This window comes from Mobula birostris, chromosome 1 (assembly GCF_030028105.1).
Source record: "Mobula birostris isolate sMobBir1 chromosome 1, sMobBir1.hap1, whole genome shotgun sequence".
In the NCBI taxonomy this organism is placed as follows: Eukaryota; Metazoa; Chordata; class Chondrichthyes; order Myliobatiformes; family Myliobatidae; genus Mobula; species Mobula birostris.
In genome coordinates this window covers 12,373,450-12,393,832 of record NC_092370.1, presented here as the reverse complement: position 1 = coordinate 12,393,832, position 20,383 = coordinate 12,373,450, and the positions used below count along the sequence as shown (strand labels likewise).

Sequence of the window (20,383 nt, the reverse complement as noted above, 5' to 3'; positions counted from 1 at the left end):
GGCCTCCACAGCCACCTGTGGCAATGATTTCTACAGATTCACAACTCTCTGGCTAAAGGAATTCCTCCTCATCTCCGTTCTAAAAGGACATCCCTCTATTCTGAGACTGTGTTCTCTGGTCTTAGACTCCCCCAGCATAGGAAACATCCTCTCCACATCCACTCTACTGAGGCCTTTCAACATTCAATGAGGTCACCTCTCATTCTTCTGAATTCCACTGAGTACAAGCCCAGAGCCATCAAACACTCTCCATGTGACAAGCCTTTGAATCGCGGAATCCTTTTCATGAACCTCCTTTGAACCCTCTCCAATGTCAGCACATCCTTTCACAGCACATAATGAACGAACAAACTGTAAATGGATGGTTGATTGAGAGCGTTGACTTGAAGAGCTAAAGAGACTCTTTCTCCGCTGTATCTCAATGACATGAAAGAGCATAGAGACCAAATGTGGTGCTCCAATTTCAGGCCCCTGAATAGGACTTGAAGCATAGAACAGAAACACAGTACAAGCCCTTCAGCCCAAAATGTTGTACCAAACTTTTAACCTGAGGTCAATTGAACTCTCCCCTCCTACATAGCCCTCCATTTTTCAAACATCAATGTCTATCTAAGAGTTTCTTAAATACCCCTAATATAACTGCCTGTGCCACCACCCCTGGCAGAGTGCTCCATGCACCTACCACTCTCTGTGTGAAGAACTTACCTCAGACATCCCCCCCAAACTTCCCTCTGATCACTTTAAAATTATGCCCCCTCAAATTAGCCATTTCCACCCTGGGAAACAGTCCCTGGCTATCCATTTGCTCTGAGCCTCTTATCATATTGTACACCTCTATCAAGTCACTTCTCATCCTCCAGAGGGAAAAGCCCTAGCTCAAAGATTCTATGATCCAATGTGCACTTATTATCAAAGCTTGTATGTAGTACACAACCCTGAGATTTGTCTTCCCCACTGGCAGCCACAAAACAAATAAACAAGGAAAGGCACCAACCCCCTCCCCATGCGCCAAAAAAAAAATGAATTGCGCAAACAGCAACAGAAACAAAAGAAGCTTAAGAAGAAGAATTGAACATAGTACTCCAAGTGTGGTCTAACCAGGGTTTCATGAAGCTGAAACGTTATTCCATGGCCCTAAGGCAGAACTTGTTGCAGATTAATGATAATCCCATCCTAATAAACATGCTCTCATAGAACATAGAACAGTACAGCACAGTACAGGCCCTTCAGTCTATGATGTTATGTCTTCATAATAAAATCTGGATGGGGTGAATATTTTAATTAAGTAGCTTTTAAAATAAAATCAGTTCCCATTGTCATACCAGACAATGCACCAAGCTCTCAAGTAAAAGTTAATTAACTGATTTTCAATTAAGTTGAAATGGCTTTAATTAGATAATCAGTAAAAACTCTAATTATCTTGCTTAGGTGTGCAAGCTGGAATAAAAATGTGGATATCTAACAATATCAGTAATCTCCAGCTAGTTCTGACTCAGAGCCACAAAGTATTGTTCCAGCTTTATAAAACCCCAGTTAGTCGACCACCACTGGAGTACTGTGATCTGATCTTCTTCTTAAGCCCTGGGACACAGGCCATTGACAGCAGCTCTCCAGAGTCCTCAATTGTGGGTCAAAGGTTGACTGGTCCTATAGCTTCCATTTCACCACATGACTTCAAGCGTCTTCTAGGTGAAGATCTTTCCTCTCCCGGGGATGAGGTCTTTGGAGCTTCTGTTGGTTTTTCTCTTACCGGAAAGGGTTGCTAGTCCCCATGCCCAGCCCTCCTCCTCATACAGCCAGGCTTGCGGCAGTCTATGGTGGGGTTGTGTTGTTATGTTAGGAAGGATGTGGAAGTTTTAGGGAGGATACAGAGGACATTTTTTCAGAATGCCTCTTTGATTGGAGTGCATGTCTTAAGAGGATACGTTGAGTGAGCTGGGACTCATCTTTGGAGTAAAGGAGGATGAGATGTGACTTCAAAGTTCAAAGTTATTATTTAAGTACATATATGTCACCATATACAACCCTGAGATTAATTTTCCTGTGGGCATACTCAATAAATCCATAATAGGATAATTAACATAATAGAATCAACAAAAGACAACACCAACTTGGGAGTTCAACTAGTGTGCAACAGACAACAAACTGCAAATACAAAAAAAAATAATAAATGAACAATAAATATTGAGAATGAGATGAAGAGTCCTTGAAAGTCAGTTCAATGGTTGTGGGAACATTTCAATGATGGGGCACATGAAGTTGAGTGAAGTTATCCCTTTTGTTTCAAGAGCCTGATGGTTGAGGGGTAATAACTGTTCCTGAACCTCGTGCTGTGAGTCCTGAAGTTCCGGTACCTTCTTCCTGATGGCAGCAGCGAGAAGAAAGCATGACCTGGGTGGTGGGGGTCCTTGATGATGGATGCTGCTTTCCTCCGACAATGTTCCATGTAGATGTGCTCAGAGGTGGGGAAGGCTTTACCCGTGATGGTGTGGACCATATCTACTACTTTTTGTAAGATTTTCCTTCCATGGGCATTGGTGTTTCCATACCAGGCTGTAATGCAGCTATTTAATATACTCTTCACCTCGCATCTATAGACGTTTGTCAAAGTTTTAGTTGTCATACCGTATCTTTGCAAAATCAATAATTGCACTAACATGCTGGGCCCAGGACAAGTCCTCTAAAATGATAACGCAGAGGAATTTAAAGTTGCTGACCCTCTCTGCCTCTGATCCTCCAATGAGGACTGGCTCATGGACTTCTGGTTTCCTCCTCCTGAAATCAATAATCATCTCTTTGGTCTTGCTGGCATTGAGTAAGAGGTTGTTGTTGTGGCACCACTCAGCCAGATTTCTAATCTTCCTCCTGTATGCTGGTTCATCACCACCTTTGATTCGGCCGGTGACAGTGGTGTCGTCAGGAAACTTGAAAATGGCACTGGAGCTGTGCTTAGCCACATAGTCATAGTCATAGTCATAGTCGTACTTTATTGATCTTGGGGGAAATTGGTTTTCATTACAGTTGCACCATAAATAATTAAATAGTAATAAAACCATAAATAGTTAAATGATAATATGTATATTATGCCAGGAAATATGTCCAGGACCAGCCTATTGGCTCAGGGTGTCTGACCCTCCAAGGGAGGAGTTGTAAAGCTTGATGGCCACAGGCAGGAATGACTTCCTATGACGCTCTGTGTTGCATCTCGGTGGAATGAGTCTCTGGCTGAATGTACTCCTGTGCCCAACCAGTACATTATGTAATGGATGGGAGACATTGTCCAAGATGGCATGCAACTTAGACAGCATCCTCTTTTCAGACACTACCGTCAGAGAGTCCAGCTCCATCCCCACAACATTACTGGCCTTACGAATGAGTTTGTTGATTCTGTTGGTGTCTACTACCCTCAGCCTGCTACCCCAGCACACACAGCAAACATGATCGCACTGGCCACTACAGACTCGTAGAACATCCTCAGCTTCGTCCAACAGATGTTAAAGGACCTCAGTCTCCTCAGGAAATAGAGATGGCTCTGTCCCTTGTAGACAGCCTCAGTGTTCTTTGACCAGTCCAGTTTATTGTCAATTCGTATCCCCAGGTATTTGTAATCCTCCACCATGTCCACACTGACCCCCTGGATGGAAACAGGGGTCGCCGGTACCTTAGCTCTCCTCAGGTCTACCACCAGCTCCTTAGTCTTTTTCACATTAAGCTGCAGATAATTCTGCTCACACCATGTGACAAAGTTTCCTGCCGTAGCCCTGTACTCAGCCCCATCTCCCTTGCGTAAGTATAGTCGTAAGTATAAACCAAGTAGAGCTTATATAAAGATGTGTAAGACAGTAAGAGGCACAGATCAGGTAGTGAGCCAAGTAACGTTCCCAGGGTGGAAATGGCTAATACAAGGGGAGCATAATTTTAAGGTGATTAGAGGAAAGTGTAGGGGGATGCCAGAGGTAAGTTTTTTTTAGGGTTAGTTGATGAGTTGGTCACATGGACGTAATTCAGACACAGATTCAGGGGGTGGTGCAGTAGTGTAATGTTTACTGCACCAGCAATCGCCAATCAGGGTTCGATTCTTGCTGCTGTCTCCCCATGACCACGTGGGTTTCCTCTGGGTGCCCCAGTTTCCTCCACATTCCAAATACACACCACTAGGATGAGCAAATTGTGGGCATGCTATGTTGGGTCTGGAAAATGGTGGCACTTGTGGGCTGCCCCCAGCACAATTCTCTTTGAGTTGTTTGATGCAAATGACGTATACAACTGTATGTTTCAATGTACATGTGATTAATAAAGCAAAGCTTCAATTTTTAAGATTCAGATTTATTTGTCCAAAGTGCATTGCGGGTTTGTTGAACCAGAAGGGCTTGTTACTGTAATGTATTTCTAAATAAAAAAAGACAAACCCTTGGAAAGATTGATTAGGGATTGTCAGCATGGATTTGCTCATGGGAAATCTTGTCTCACAGATTGATGTTACGAGATGACTAAGCATTATTACCGAGAGTAGAATGTCAGATATTGTCTACGCGGACATTAATGTGACCTTTGACAGCGTCCCACAAGGTAGTCAAATCCAAAAGGCTAGAGTCCATGGGATCGTGAGCAAACTGCTAAAGTGGATCCCACGGTAGGTAGACAGAGGTGTTGAAATGTTGCTTTATCTGATTGTAGGTCCGTGTCCTGTTGTATGCTAGTCAGTGCTGGGACCCTTGATTTGATCGACCCTCCCTGGCCAGTTTACTGGATACCTCCTGTACCTAATAAAGTAGCCTCTGAGTGTGTGTTCATGATCTTCTGCTGCTCTTTCCCATCCACTTCATGTGTTGTGCATTGAGATGTTCCTCTGCACACCGCTGTTGTAATGCATGGTTATTTGAGTTAACTGTCCTCTTCCTGTCAACTTGAACCAGTCTGGCCATTCTCCTCCGACCTTTCCCATTAACAAGGCGATTTCACACCATTCTCTGTAACTTCTAGAGACTGCATGTAAATCCCAGGAGATCAGCAGTTTCTGAGAAATTCAAACCACTCCGTCTGGCACCACAATCATTCCACAGTCAAAGTCAATTAGATCACGAATAAGCTCTTCATTGGCTTCCAGCCGGGCACAAGTATTGATTTTAACTGACATTTCAATGACAAGCTCTGCCATCTTCATCAGATATGATGCCTGGGCATGCCTAGTCTGGTGGTATTTATACCCTCATCATCCATCCCTCCTGATTGGTTAGTCCTCATCCAATCAGGATTCCACTGTCCCACCTTGTTTACAATCAAATTCCAGTTCTTACTTAGAGCAAGACCTTTGTCTTTCTTAAAAATATTTTCCTCTAGTTTTATTTCAATGGCTTTCTTCACTAGCTGGTCCCAAAAACCATTGGCACGGCACAGTAGTTTTGTGCTTTCGAGCAATCCTATGGCCGTTGTGAATGCAATGTTCTGCTACCACTGATTTCTCCGGGTAGATGGCAGAGTTTGTCATTGGTTAACATTGATACCTGTACCTGGCTGGAAGACCGAGAAGAGTTTATTCATCATATATGCTGGGACAGCACTAGATCCGTTCTCACTTAGATCACATTTTTTTCCCATTCTGCTGTTTGGTCTGAACAACTAAACCTCTTGATCATGTCAGCATGCTTTTATACACTGAGCTGCTGCCATATGATTGGCTGATTAGATACTTGCATTAAAGAACAGGTGTACAGGTGTACAGGTGTACCTAATAAAGTGGTCACTGAGTGTACATTGGATACAAACGTAGAACATAGAAATCTACGCACATTACAGGCCATTTGGCCCACAATGTTGTGCCGACCATGTAACCTATTCCAGAAACTGCCTAGAATTTCCCTAGAGCATAGCTCTCTATTTTTCTAAGCTCCATGTATCTATCTAAGAGTCTGTTAAAAGACCCTATTATATCCGCTTCCACCACCACCATCGGCAGCCCATTCCACACACCCACAACTCTCTGTGTGAAAAACTTACCCCTGACATCCTCTCTGTACCTACTTTCAAGCACCTTAAAACTATGCTTCCTTGTGTTAGCCATTTCAGCACTGGGAAAAAGCCTCTGACTATCCACATGATCAATGCCCCTCATCATCTTATATACCTATATCAGGCCACCTCTCATCCTCCGTTGCTCCAAGGAGAAAAGGCCAAGTTCACTCAACCTATTCTCATAAGGCACACTCTCCAATCCAGGCAACATCCTTGTAAATCTCCTCTGCACCCTGTCTATGGCTTCCACATCCTTCCTGTAGTGAGGTGACCAGAATTGAACACTCCAAGTGGGGTCTACCAAGGTCTTATACAGCTGTAACATTACCTCTCGGCTCTTGAACTCAGTCCATAGTTGATGAATGCCAACACACCATATGCCTTCTTAACAACACTGTCAACCTGTGCAGCAGCTTTGAGCGTCCTATCGACACGGAACCCGAAATCTCTCAGATCTTCCAGATTGCCAAGAGTCTTACCATTACATTCTGTCTTCAAATTGGACCTACCAAAATGAACCAGTTCACACTTATCCAGGTTGAAGTCCATCTGCCACTTCTCAGCCCAATTCTACATCCTATTGATGTCCCGCTGTAACAAATGACAACCTTCCACACTATCCACAATACCACCAACCTTTATGTCATCAGCAAACTTACAAATCCACCCTTCTACTTCTTCAACCAGATCATTTATAAAAATCACAAAGAGGAGGGGTCCCAGAACAGATCCCTGTGGAACACCACTGGACACCGACCTCCATCCAGAATACGAACCATTTACAGGCCCCTTTTGTCTTCTGTTGGCAAGCTAGTTCTGGATCCACAAAGCAAGGTCTCCTTAGATTCCATGCCTCCTTACTTTCTGAAGGAGTCTTGCATGGGGAACCTTATAAAATGCCTTACTGAAATCCACATACACTACATCCAGTGCTCTACCTTCATCAATGCGTTTCGTTACATCTGCAAAGAATTCATCAGGTTCATAAGGCATGACCTGCCCTTGACAAAGCCATGTTGACTATCCCTAATCAGATTATGTCTCTCCAAATGCTCATAAATCCTGCCTCTCAGGATCTTCTCCAACAACTTGCCCACCACTGAAGTCAGACTCACTGGTCTATAATTTCCTGGGTTATCTCTACTCCCTTTCTTGAACAGGGGAACAACATTTGCAACTTTCTAATCCTCCAGTACTTCTCTCATCCCTATTGCTGATGGAAAGATCATCACAAGAGGCTCAGTAATCTCCTCTCCACGGTAGTCTGGGGTACATCTCATCCAGTCCCGGTGACTTATCTAACTTAATGCTTTTTAAAAGCTCCAGCACATCCTCTTTCTTAATGTCTGTATGCTCAAGCATTTCAGTCCATTGTAAGTCATCCCACAATTGCCAAAGTCTTTTTCCACGGTGAATACTGAAGCATTAAGTACCTTCACTATCTCCTCCGACTCCATGCACATGTTTCCCCTATCGCACCTGATTCGTCCTATTCTCACACGTCTTATCCTCTTGCTCCTCACGTACTTGTAGAATTCCTTGGGGTTTTCCTTAATCCTTCTCACCAAGGCCTTCTCATGGCCCCTTCTGGCTCTTCTAATTCCATTCTTAAGCTCCTTCCCAGCAGCCTTGTAATTTTCTAGAGCTCTAACAGTACCTAGTTTCTTAAATCTTTTGTAAGCTTTTCTTTTCTTCTTAACTAGATTTCCTACATACTTTGTACACATGGTTCTTTAACCTTATGATTCTTTCCCTGCCTCAATGGAAGATACCTATGCAGAACGCCATGCAAATGTTCCCTGAACATTTGTAACATTTCTGCTGTGTATTTCCCTGAGAACATCTGCTCCCAATTTATGCTCCCAAGTTCCTGCCTAATAGCATCATATTTCCCCCTACCCCAATTAAATGTTTTCCCCAATTGTCTGCTCCTACCCCTGTCCAGCGCGATGGTGAAGGAGATAGAGTTGTGGTCACTACCTCCAAAATGCTCTCCCACCGAGAGATCTGACACCTGACCAGGTTCATTTCCCAATACCACATCAAGTTCAGCTTAGCTACATATTGCGTCAGGAAACCTTCCTGAACACACCTAACAAACTCCATCCCATCTAAACCCCTTGCGCTAAGGATGTAACAGATATGATTTGTAAATTTGAATATGACACAATATTTAGGAGTGTTGGGAGGGGGTTGTCCAAAGGATGATATAGATCAGAAGGAAACGTGGGTGCAGTTAGTGGGATGATACATTAGTGGGCAAAGAAGGAACGTACACAATTTAAACGGTGGGACCTTAATGAGTGCTGATGAGCAAAGGGACCATAGAATCCATAAACCAGAAGTGGCAGATGTAGGGTTGATTGTAACTTTTAAGAGAAATTTGGATAAGTGCATGGATGGGAGATGAAAGGAGGACTATGGTCCAGGTGCTGGTCGATGGCAGAACAACAGTTTGGCATGAACTAGATGGGCTGAAGGGTCTGTTTCTGTACTATAGTCTTTTATGTCTCTATCTATGGCTTAGTCTCCTAACTTTGATGGCCGTACCCCTATCCTAAGAAGAACATAAAATAAAATGTTTATTTTTTAATTCTAGCCGATTTAAGCTACGGGACAGATTGAAAAGATCAAGGTGGTGGGCCAGAAATGAGGGTTGGGCCGGCGCTCAGCTCATTGCTCTGTGAAATTTACTCATCTCCACGCTAAACTGAGGCCATGGCCTGCAACTAACAGGCTCCTAGATCAGCTGAGACTCACATTTGTGAACTTATTCTTACTAGCAGAACTGTGCAGACGGAGCTAATGAAGGAAAACACAGGGTGCTTGAGGAACTCAGCAGGTCAGGAAGGGAACACATAGTAAATGGTATGGCTGATGATCAGAGGGACCACCGGATCCATAAGCTGAAGTGGTGGGTGCAGGTTCACTTGTAGCATTTAAGAGAAGTTTGGACAAGTACATGGATGGGAGGAGTATGGAGGGCTATAGTCCCGGTGCAGGTTAAAGGGAGTAGGTAGAAAAACAGTTTGGGACAGACTAGATGGGCCGAAGGGCCTGTTTCTTTGTTGCAGTGTTCTATGATTCAAAAATCCCTGAATAAAGGCAGCAAAGGTGGTGAAAAGGGTACAAGGGTCACTTGTCTTCATTAGACATGGCAGAGCAAACGGGAACTGAGACGCCATGTTGCAGCTTCGTAAAGCATTGATGTGGGCCACACCTGAGGTAGTACGTGCATTTCTGAGCATCACACTGTCGGAAAGACGTGATCATGTCGGACAGGTTCGCCGGGATAGTGCTTGAACTTGGAGCATTTCAGTTCCAAGGAGAGTTCAGTTTTTGTTTCCCCGGGAGTGAAGAAGGCTGAGGGATGATCTTACGGCAGGTTAAAAGGTCATTACATCCATATATTATGGGCATTTAAAAAACTCTTAGCCAGGCACACGGATGATAGGCAAAAGGAGGGCTATGTGGGAGGGGAGAGTTAGATTGAACTCAGAGTAGGTTACAAGGTTGGCACAACATCATGGACCAAAGGACCCAAACTGTATGGTGCTGTACTGTACTGTAATGTACTGGTCTATGTCCTATTGCATGATGGAGGTATATCATGTCATGAGGATACACAGTGAGATTTTTTTTTCCAAAGGTAGAGTGTCTTTGACTAGAGGGTTGGGTACAGGAGAGACGTAGGAGGTCAAAGGGGATCTGAAGACAATATTTTTCCCATACAGGAAATCTGGAAGGCACTTCCTGAGGAGGCAGTGGAGACAAACTCTGGTGAAATTTATGGAACAACTGGGGAAGGCATTTAAAACATCAAGGCATAGCAGGTTCTGGAACTAATACAGGCAAAAGGGATTAATGTAGACAGCTACATGAGTCAGCATGGGTGTGATGGGCTGAAGGGCCTCCTTGGGCTGGCTGGCGACAAGAAGGCAGACAGGAGTGAGACGGCCCAGCTGGTGGAATGGTGTCACAACAAGAATCTTGCACTCAACGTCAGTAAGACCAAGGAATCGATTGTAAACTTCAGGAAAGGGAAGTTGTGAGAACATGCACCGATTCTCACCAATAGGTCAACAGCTTCAAGGAACATGTTTCCTGCCTCTAGCGTGTCCAATCCCTTAATAATCTTATATGTTTCAATCAGATCCCCTCTCATCCTTCTAAATTCCAGTGTATACAAGCCCAGTCGCTCCAATCTTTCAACATATGACAGTCCTGCCATCCCAGGAATTAACCTCGTGAACCTACGCTGTACTCCCTCAATAGCTAGAATGTCCTTCCTCAAATTTGGAGACCAAAACTGTACACAATACTCCAGGTGTGGTCTCACCAGGGCCCTGTACAGCTGCAGAAGGACCTCTTTGCTCCTATACTCAACTCAGCTCCCCTTATTATGAAGGCCAACATGCCATTAGCTTTCTTCACTGCCTGCTGTACCTGCATGTATGTATATATATAAAATATCTAAGACATCTTCGAGACGCAGTACCTCAGGCATTCAACATTAATGACCCCCACTACCCAGGACATGCCCTCTTCTCATTGTTACTGTCAGGAAGGAGGTACATGAACTTGAAGGCACACACTCAGCGATTCAGGAACAGCTTCTTCCCCTCTACCTTCCGATTTCTAAATGGACATTGAACCCCTCAAAACTACCTCACTCTTTTTTTTAATTTCTGTTTTTGCACTGCTTATTTTAACTATTGAATATACATATATATATATATATTCAATAGTTAAATAGTTATATATATCTCTGTGTGTGTGTCTGTGTGTGGTGTGTATGTGTATATATATATATATATATATACACACACACACACACACGCACATACGTATATATTTACTGTAATTCAGGTTTTTCTATATTTATCACGTACTGCATTGTGCTGCTGCCCCAAAGTTAACAAATTTCACGACATATGCCGGTGATATTAAACCTGATTCTGATTCTGTACTGTACTGCTGCTGCAAAATAAATAATATCACAACATGTATCAGTGATAATAAGCCTGATTGTGATTCTGGGTGCTCTACTACTGTATATCCGTAAAATGCACCAGTTTCATTCAACGCAATCAGAAGATATTTGCATAATTCTTTAAATCCATCCAACAGCAACCTGAGAAATCCCACCACATCAACACCTTCTTCTGATTCTTTTAAACTATTGCCACAATAATCACTTTCTATTTATTTATTTTTATTTAGAGATACATCCCTTCCAGCCTAACGTGCTCCCATGTTACACCCATGTGCCAATTAACCTACTAACTTGCTAACAGGCAGCACAGTAATGTAGCATTTGCGTGATCACTGATTGGGGTTCGATTCCCGCTCTGTCTGTAAGGAATTTGAACATTCTTCCCGTAACCACATGGGTTTCCTCCCACATTCCAAGGATGTATGGGTTAGAGTTAGGGTTAGTACATTGTGGGCATGCTATGTTGGCACTAGAAACATGGTTTAACACGATTATTCCTCAGAGGCTGGTGGGTAAACTGTCCTTGTCGGGACTTAACACCCTCCCTTTGTTACTGGATCTTGGACCTCTTAATGGAAAGACTCCAGTCAGCCCAGGTTGGCCGCAACATCTCAAGCTCCATCACGCTGAGGGCAGGTGCCGCCAGCACTGTGTGCTCAGCCCACGACTGTTCACACTCACGACCGACATGCCAGATCCAGCTCAAACCGCATCATCAAGTTCGCTGATGATACCACAGTTGTTGGTCTCATCAGCAACCACGGTGAGTCGACGTACAGAGAGGAGGTAGAGAGGCTTGTCAAAAGGTGCGAGAACAACAACCTGAGTCTCAACATGGACAAAACAAAAGGGATGATTGTGGAATTCAGAAAGGTGCAAGATGACTACTCTGTATTGCACATCAATGCCGTGAAGAGCACAAACTTCTTTGGTGTGAACATAACAGGTGATATAACCTGGACCCACAACATCTCCACATTAGTCAAAAGGACACAGCAGTGGTTACACTTTTTCAGGAGATTGGGATGTGCAAGGTTCCCCACCCCCATTCCAACAACTTTCTACAGGAGCACCATCGAAAGTGTCCCGTCTGGCTGCATAATCGTGTGGTACAGAAGCTGCAAGGCGACAGACCGCAAGACATCAGACGAAGGGCCCAGAGCGTTGTTGAGGATCCCTACCACCCATCCCACAATCTGCTGACCCACTACCGTCAGGAAGAAGGTACAGGATCACCAGGACTAGTTCTGCCAGACTGAGTCCCTCAGGCTGTGAGACTAATGAATACCCTGCCACCACCAAAGAACATCAAGCTGTTTCCTGCTCACCTGTGTTGTGTACTTCACATGCATTTTCAATCACATATTTATTTGTGGTATTATTTTGGTTTATATGCTGTGTATGATATATGTTTTGTGAGTGCACCATGGTCAGGAGGAACATTGGTTGTATATATCTAAAGTCAGATGGTAATAAACTTGGAATTTGAACTTGCAGGCTGCCCCTGGCACATCCTCAAACTTTGTTGGTCACTGATACAAATGACACATTTCACGTGTATTTCGATGTTCTGGTGTGTGCGTGTGACAAACAAAGCTAATCTTTCATCTTTAAATCCGTCTTTGGAATGCTTTGGAAACTGGGGCACCCGGAGGAACACACATGGTGATAGGGAGAAACACAAACTCCTCAACAATAGCGGGGATCAGGAGGGGGGGTACTGAAACTGGATCGCCGGCACAGTATTAGTGCTACGCTAACCACGATATACCATGCCACCATAATACATCAACACAATTTTCTTTTCCTACCAGAGCAAAGAACTTTACTGGCACATTATTTTTAAATATTTACCATTATGCTCAACAAGAATATGTTATTTTAAAGATAATTCATTATTGAAACATCTTCTGAAATTTTAAAATCTGCAAAGTACAATCAGCTTTGCAAGGATTAATCTCTGGGTGTGGCATTGAGCCAGTTCTGGAGTTTAGGAAGGTGCAGGCTGACCACTGCACATAAACACACAGCTCCTCCGTGGAGAGAGTTAGGAGCACTAGGTTTCTGGGCATGCACACAATAGATGATCTCACCTGGTCCCTCGACACCACATCTTTGGTCAAGGAAGCACAGCAGTGTTTCCACTTCCTCAGGAGATTTAGGCGAGTGAGGTGAGTGAGGCTTCCCACTCTCCCCCCGTTCTAGCCAATGTTTACAGGAACACCAGCGAGAGTGCCCTGACCCACCACCTCGCCATTTGGCACAGAAATTGCAAAGCGTCTGACCACAAATTCCTACAAAGGATTACAAGGACTGCTGAGAGAATCACTGAGGTCTCTCCTCCACCCATCAGAGATATTTATCAGGAGTACTGCATATACAGGACCCTGAGAATCAGAATCAGGTTTAATATCACCAGCATATGTCATGAAATTTGCTAACTTAGCGGCAGCAGTACAAAGCAATACATGATAATATAGAAAAAAATGTAAATTTGCATTAAAGTGAGAATATATGTGTATATTAAATTGTTAAATTAAAGAAAAACAGAAATAATAAAAAACTGAGATAGTGTTCATGGGTTCAATGTCCATTTAGGAATCGGATGGCAGAGGGGAAGAAGCTGTTCCTGAATTGCTGAGAGTGTGCCTTCAGGCTTCTGTATCTCCTTCCTGACAGTAACAATGAGAAGAGGGCATGACTTGGGTGATGGAGGTCCTTAAAAATGGACGCTGCCTTTCTGAGGCACCGCTCCATGAAGATGTCTTGGCTACTAAAGAGGCTAGTACCCAAGACGGAGCTGACTAATTGTACAACTTTCTGTAGCTTCTTTCGATCCTGTGCAGTAGCCCCCTACCCCATACAGACAGTGATTCAGCCTGTCAGAATTTTCTCCATGATACACCTGTAGGAGTTTTTGAGATTTTTTGAAGTTTTTGAAGTTTTTTAGGTGACAAACCAAATCTCCTCAAACTCCTGATATAATATACCTGCTGTCTTGCCTTCTTTCTAAATGCATCCACATGTTGGGACCAGGTTAGATCCTCAAAGATCTTGACACCCAGAACTTGAAACTGCTCACTCCCTGCACTTCTAGTCCCTCTGTGAGGATTGGTTTGTGTTCCCTCGTCCTCCCCTTTCTAAAACCCACATTAGCTCTTTGGTCTTACTGACGTTGAGTGTAAGGTGTTGCTGTGACACCACTCAACTGGCTGGTGTATTTCGCTCCTGCGTGCCCTCTTGCCTCTATCTAACAACAATGGTTGTATCGTCAGCAAATTTATAGATGGTGTTTGAGCTATGCCTAGCCACACAGTCATGGGTATAGAGAGAGTAGAGCAGTGGGCTAAGCACACACCCTTAAGGTGCGCCAGTGTTCATTGTCAACGAGGAGGAGATATTATTACCAACACTTACAATACACTGGAGGAACTCAGCAGGTCGGGCAACATCCGTGGAAACAATCAGTCAACGTTTCAGGCTGAGACCCTTCGTCAGGACTGTAGAGAGAGGGGGTAGGGGCCCTATAAAGAAGGTGGGGGGAGGGTGGGAAGGAGAAGGCTGGTAGGTTCCAGGTGAAAAACCAGTAAGGGGAAAGATAAAGGGGTGGGGGAGGGGAGGCAGGGAGGTGATAGACAGGAAAGGTGAAGAAGGAATAGAGGAAAACACAATGGGTAGTAGAAGGAGGGGGAACCATGAGGGAGGTGATAGACAGCTGGGGGAGGGGGCAGAGTGAGACTGGGATAGAGGAAGGGAGGGGGAGGGAATTACCAGAAGTTGAAGATTTCAATGTTCATGCTAAGGGGCTGGAGACTACCCAGACGGTATATGAGGTGTTGCTCCTCCAACCTATTATTACTAATCCGCACAGATCCTGGTCTTCCAGTTAAGAAGTCAAGGATCCAATTGCAGGGGGAGATACAGAGGACCAGGTTCTGCAGCTTATTGATCAGGACTGTGGGAATGATGGTGTTAAACACTGAGCTATAATCAACGAACAGCATCCCGACATCGGTGTTTGTATTGTCCACATGACCTAAGTCAATGATCCTATTCATCCAACAAATCTTTTTGACCCCCCCCCCCCCCACCATCAGGCAGGAGATACAGTGGTATCAGGACAAGAAATGTTCGGATGGGAAACAGCTTCTTCCTCAGGCCGAGAGACCTCTGAACTCCCTGCCACCAACTGGGTCTCCTCATATATGAAGCACCAGTAGCATTACACAGTTTACCATTTAGCATGTGTCGTAAATGCACCCTTGTGGCAATATTACTTTACGTGTTGTGTGTGAGCTGTAGGTACGGTGTTGTGCACCTTGTTCCGGAGGAACGTTGTTTCACTTAGCGGTATACATGAAATGACAGCAAACGCGGTCTTGAACTTGGTAACCGTACGATAGACACGCAGTGCTGCTTACCAGTTTGCCCATGCACCGCTGCTGTTCCACGCCGTCGATGCACTTGTGGTGGATGCTCATCTTACAAGCCTTGCAGCGCAGACCCAGTTTAGCATTGGTGCCTGTGCATAGACGTGTATCAACAGTCAGTATCAGTCTCAGTTCAAGTTAGCACAATGAGCCAGACAAGATGAGCACATTTAATTAATGATATTAACCTCATGTTCAATCCAATGATAATATATAACAACTAACATTTCCTGGAGACAGATAAAGTGTACTTTTCACTATAAGTAAACATTTTGATTTATAATCTCTTCAGTTCTATTAATACCGACTTTTAACCTCTACTAGAATTAAAATGAATGCACAATTCAGGAGAAGACTAAACTTGCCTTGTCATTGGCCTTGAAAGGCCTAAATTGAGTGGAGACGTGTCTCTACCTAAGGAGGTATAAGGCGCTCCTTCCCTCCGCTAGCCTGCAGGTCACTCTTGGGCAAGGTGTAGCACCTGAAGCCATGAGAGGAGGTGGTGGATGGTCATAGGAGCAGCTGGTGCATATCACAAGTCCTGATTATGCAACCACTGGTGGAAGGCAGACAATCTCTGGACAGTGTTGACACTGTCCAGAAGAAAGCAATGTAGAAAAATTTGCCAAGAACAATGATCTTTGACCATGATCGCCCATGAAAAAGAAGGATCAGCCATGAACGAATGACAGAGCAGACTCAATGGGCCAAATGGCCTAATTCCACTCCTATGTCTTATGGTCTTATGTCATTATGACATGGCACATGATGATGATGATGATGATGAGATCCAGTGGATCTGGAGTGGATGTCCCAATAATGGGAGAGTCTAGGACCAGAGAGCACAGCTACAAGGAAGACCCTTTAAAACACAGATGAGGAGGAATTTCCAGAAGGTGGTGAACCACTGAAATCCTTTGCTGCAGGCGGCAGTTCAGGCCAATCCACTGGGAATATAAAAGTGGAGGTTGACAGGTTCTTAATTCAAAAGGGCATTAAAGGTTGCAGAAGGAGACAGGAGAATGGGGTTGAGAGAGACAACAGTCATGACTGGAAGAGCAGATCTGATGGGCTAATTCTGCTCCCATCTCTTATGGTCTTATGGGTATATATATTTAAATGGATATATCTTATGGATATATATATTCTTCGGGAGGAGAAGATGGCAGCGCGCCTGCGTGTGCGCAGCCCTCCGGTGAAACATGATATCGTATCTGTTAAATAGGGGCCATGGACAATTCTGATTTGATGGAGAATGGACGTGGAAGCACAGAGGAACATCTGGAGAAATTTCTGAAATGCCCGTCCGCTGCTGTCATTACTGTGTGGTCGGGAATCTTTCGGAGGGTAGGCCTCAAAATCCCCGGCCTTGCCTGCTTTTGGGACCGAGAAGGAGGTCGAATCGCTCCGACAGAGATGGCGCTCAGTACTCGGTGTTCGAGAGCTGATCAGAGCTCAAAGTTTTCGGATGACTCAGAGTTGGATTGTGGTCGGCATGGCTGGGAGAGTTTTTCTTCCTTCTCCTGTCTGCGTGAGATGTGGGATATTTGAGAAACTTTGAACTTTACTGTGCTCATGGACTTCTTCATCAAGTTATGGTATTGTTACACTGTTTGTAACTATACATATAATTATGTGGTTTTGTCAGTTTTTTCAGTCTTGGTCTGTCCTGTGTTTTCGTGATATCACACCGGAGGAAATGATGTATCATTTCTTAATGCATGCATTACTATATGACAATAAAAGGGGACTGTGTGTCTTCATAATCTTAAAAAAGAGGTAATTGGAGAAAGGTATAGAGGAGATGTCAGAGATAGTTTTTTTTTAAACACCAAGTGGTTGGTGCCTGGAACTTGCTGCCAAGGATGGTGGTAGAGGCAGGTACGTTAGGGACATTTACGAAACTCTTAGATAGGCAGACGGATGACAGAAAAGTAGAGGGCTATGTAATAGTGAAGAGCTAGACCAATCTTAGAGTAGGTTAACATGTTGGCACAACATCAAGGGCCGAACAGCCTGCACTGTGCTATTTTCTATGTTCCAATAGCTGTTTCAATAATAAAAACACATTCCATAGCCTCATGATCTTGCACATACAAGGTTTCACTTCCCCAAAACTCTTATCTTCCCCCAATCTGGTATCAGAATCTACAGATTCTTGTTCCCTTAATAATCATTAACAAATTGTTCTTTCCTTCATCATTTTCAGCAGCCCCATATAAACATGACATTGACTTGTCTGACCTAGCCTGACCTGTCTGTATGAAAGCACATCTCCTGCTCATTATAACTGTGTCTCATAACCATGAACCCATTTGTTCCTGCATCACATCACGATTCACAAGCAACATAATATTGTGGGCACGTTACTTCAGTGCTGGAATATGTAGCGGTACTTGCTGGCTGCCCCCATCGCATCCTTGGCATCCAACATAAACAATGCTTTTCACTGTATGTTTTGATGTACCTGTGATAAGCAAGTGAATCTAAGTCTAACAAGCATTCTCATGGAGGGCAATACAATCTTGTGGGTTCTGTAAATCATCTATATTCACTGGAGATTCAAAACTGATCAAGTGTTATGATACTATTTCAGCTACATTATAACGGCTCTGCTCCAAGATGACCACAACCTTGTCATAGGGTATGGAGGATTGCGTGCTTCAAGGGTAGAGCCCAGACTAAGATTGGTCCACTGGTTCTCCATGTCCGGGGGTTCAGCTCAAGACTGAATCAAAACTGCTACAGAAACAGCAATGAAGAATCCCTCTGCACCCGGGACTTGCATGACTGACAGTAGTGAAAACCGAGCTACTAGCACAACGAAAGAAGCCCTGAATGCCATCAGAGATGAGGGACCATCATTGCTGCCCTAAACAGCCGTGACGTAACAGGCTGCAGAATAGAATAATGGTTGCTCACAAATGAGACTAGTATAGACAGTCCTGATGAAAAGGCTCAATCTGAGACATCCACAGTCTATTCCCCTCGATAGATGTTGCCTGACTTGTGGAGTTCCTCCCCCATTTTGTGTGCATTGCTCTCAAGATTTCCAGCCCCTGCAGATTCTGTTGTGCTTAATCTAGGCAGGAACTTGACAGTTAACAAAGCGCAGTGCAAAAGTCTTAAGTACATATATACAGCTCGGGTGCCTAAGACTCCTGCACAGTACTGTATTTGTCAACGTGGATGGGAGAGCGAGTTTGTCAATCTGGCAGGAGCAAACTACTTTGGGAACGGTGAGGATGGAGCGTCGCAGGAGGGGTGTGGGACAGATGGGTGCCAGGGGCAGGGGTGGAGAAGTTGCAGACACACCCAGCCCAGAGATTCTAGCCAAGGTTACCTGATTCCAAACAACTAGTTTATTCAATGTCTCTCTGGTGCTTCCCACTCAATTTGCTCTCCTTTCCCCTTTTCCCAACCATGATTCCCCTCTCTCTGCCCCCTTCCCACTCTCAGTCCACAATAGAGACCCACATCAGAATCAGGTTTATCATCACTCACATATGTCATGATTTTTTGTTTTTCTGGCAGTAGTACAGTGCAATACATTAAACTGCTACAGTACAGTGCAAAGGCCTTAGGCACCCTAGCTATATATATATACACCTGCCTAAGACGTTTGCACAGTGAAATAAAGAGCCTGTTTCTGTCATGTCAGACTAGGATTATGCTGAATGGTGTTAGGTGTCTCAAATTGTAACTTCACAAATATGGAGAGGTCCTAAAGGATGATTCACCATTTATAAATAACAGTACAAATGACAAATCAAACTATGTGGGTTACTATTAGGCAGAAGAATGTAAAGTGAGTCACATACAGTCGAGATCATTACAAATGGAATATGCGTCCAAAAATATGAGCTCATTCATTTCATTGCAAAATATTCAGCTGTATGTTTTCATTGATTTAAATTTTCATCGTGTATTTTATGTTCATAGAGTCAAAGGGGAATACAGCACAGACACAGGCCCTTCAATCTAATCAGCCAGTGCCGACTCTAGTGTTCCAATTCCCTGCGATCACCCATATCCCTACGTAAACCTACATAAACACAAGAGCTGATGGTGGATCACAGGAGGAACGGAGACAGGCTCGCCCTGATCAACATCAATGGGTCTGCTGTTGAGAGGGGGAGTCGTTTCAAGTTCCTCGGTATACACATCACTGAAGATCTCACCTGGACTGTACACACTGGCAGTGTGGCGAAAAAAGCACAATAGCGCCCCTTCCACCTCAGGCGGCTGGAGAAGGTCGACATGAGCCCCCAAATCCTCAAGGTCTCAATGGGCACCTTTGGGAGCATCCTGACTGGCTGGATCACCGCCTGGAACAGGAGCTGCACCAACCTTGATGGCTGGGCGCTGCAGAGAGTGGTACGGACAGCCCAGCGCATCTGTGGATGTGAACTTCCCTCCATTGAGGACATTTATAGCAGCAGGTGCATAAAGAAGGCCTGGAAGATCATCGGAGACACCCGTCATCCCAACCATAAACTGTTTCAGATGCTTCCATCTGGCAAACGGTACCACAGCATTAAAGCCAGAACCAATAGGCTATGGAACAGCTTCTTTCTACAAGCCATTAGACTTATAAATTCACGTCTGGACGTTGTGACAGAGTCATAACGCAAAGATTTTCACATTGTGGGATGGATGTAAGATTTAAATAGGAAAGGAAAGGTATGTCGCATCCAGAGTTTCTCCCGTCAGTGGACGTTTTCCCCCTCTGGTAGTGGGGAACCGTATACGAGGCAAGTTACAGCAGTGGTTTGCCATTACCTTCTGCCGGGTGAGTTTCCAAAGAGATCACCAGCTCGTAACCCAGCACGGATGGAAAGCGTGCAAGGGAGCCGGCTGGATTCGAACTCGGGACCTTTCATCCCGAAGTCTGACGCTGATGCCACTACGCCACCAGCCGGGTCAAGATTTAAATAAATTCTAC

At 44.3% G+C, this 20,383-nt stretch overlaps 1 protein-coding gene across 4 annotated transcripts in view; it reads right to left on the bottom strand.

Moving 5' to 3' along the window:
- stac (SH3 and cysteine rich domain) overlaps positions 1 to 20,383 on the bottom strand; it is a 180,082-nt gene that overhangs the window by 92,926 nt on the left and 66,773 nt on the right. For all 4 annotated transcript variants that reach the window (XM_072252510.1, XM_072252503.1, XM_072252527.1 and 1 more), the window contains exon 3: positions 15,430 to 15,530. In XM_072252510.1, the coding sequence (XP_072108611.1) occupies positions 15,430 to 15,530 (101 nt within the window). The remainder of the gene's footprint in view (positions 1 to 15,429; positions 15,531 to 20,383) is intronic.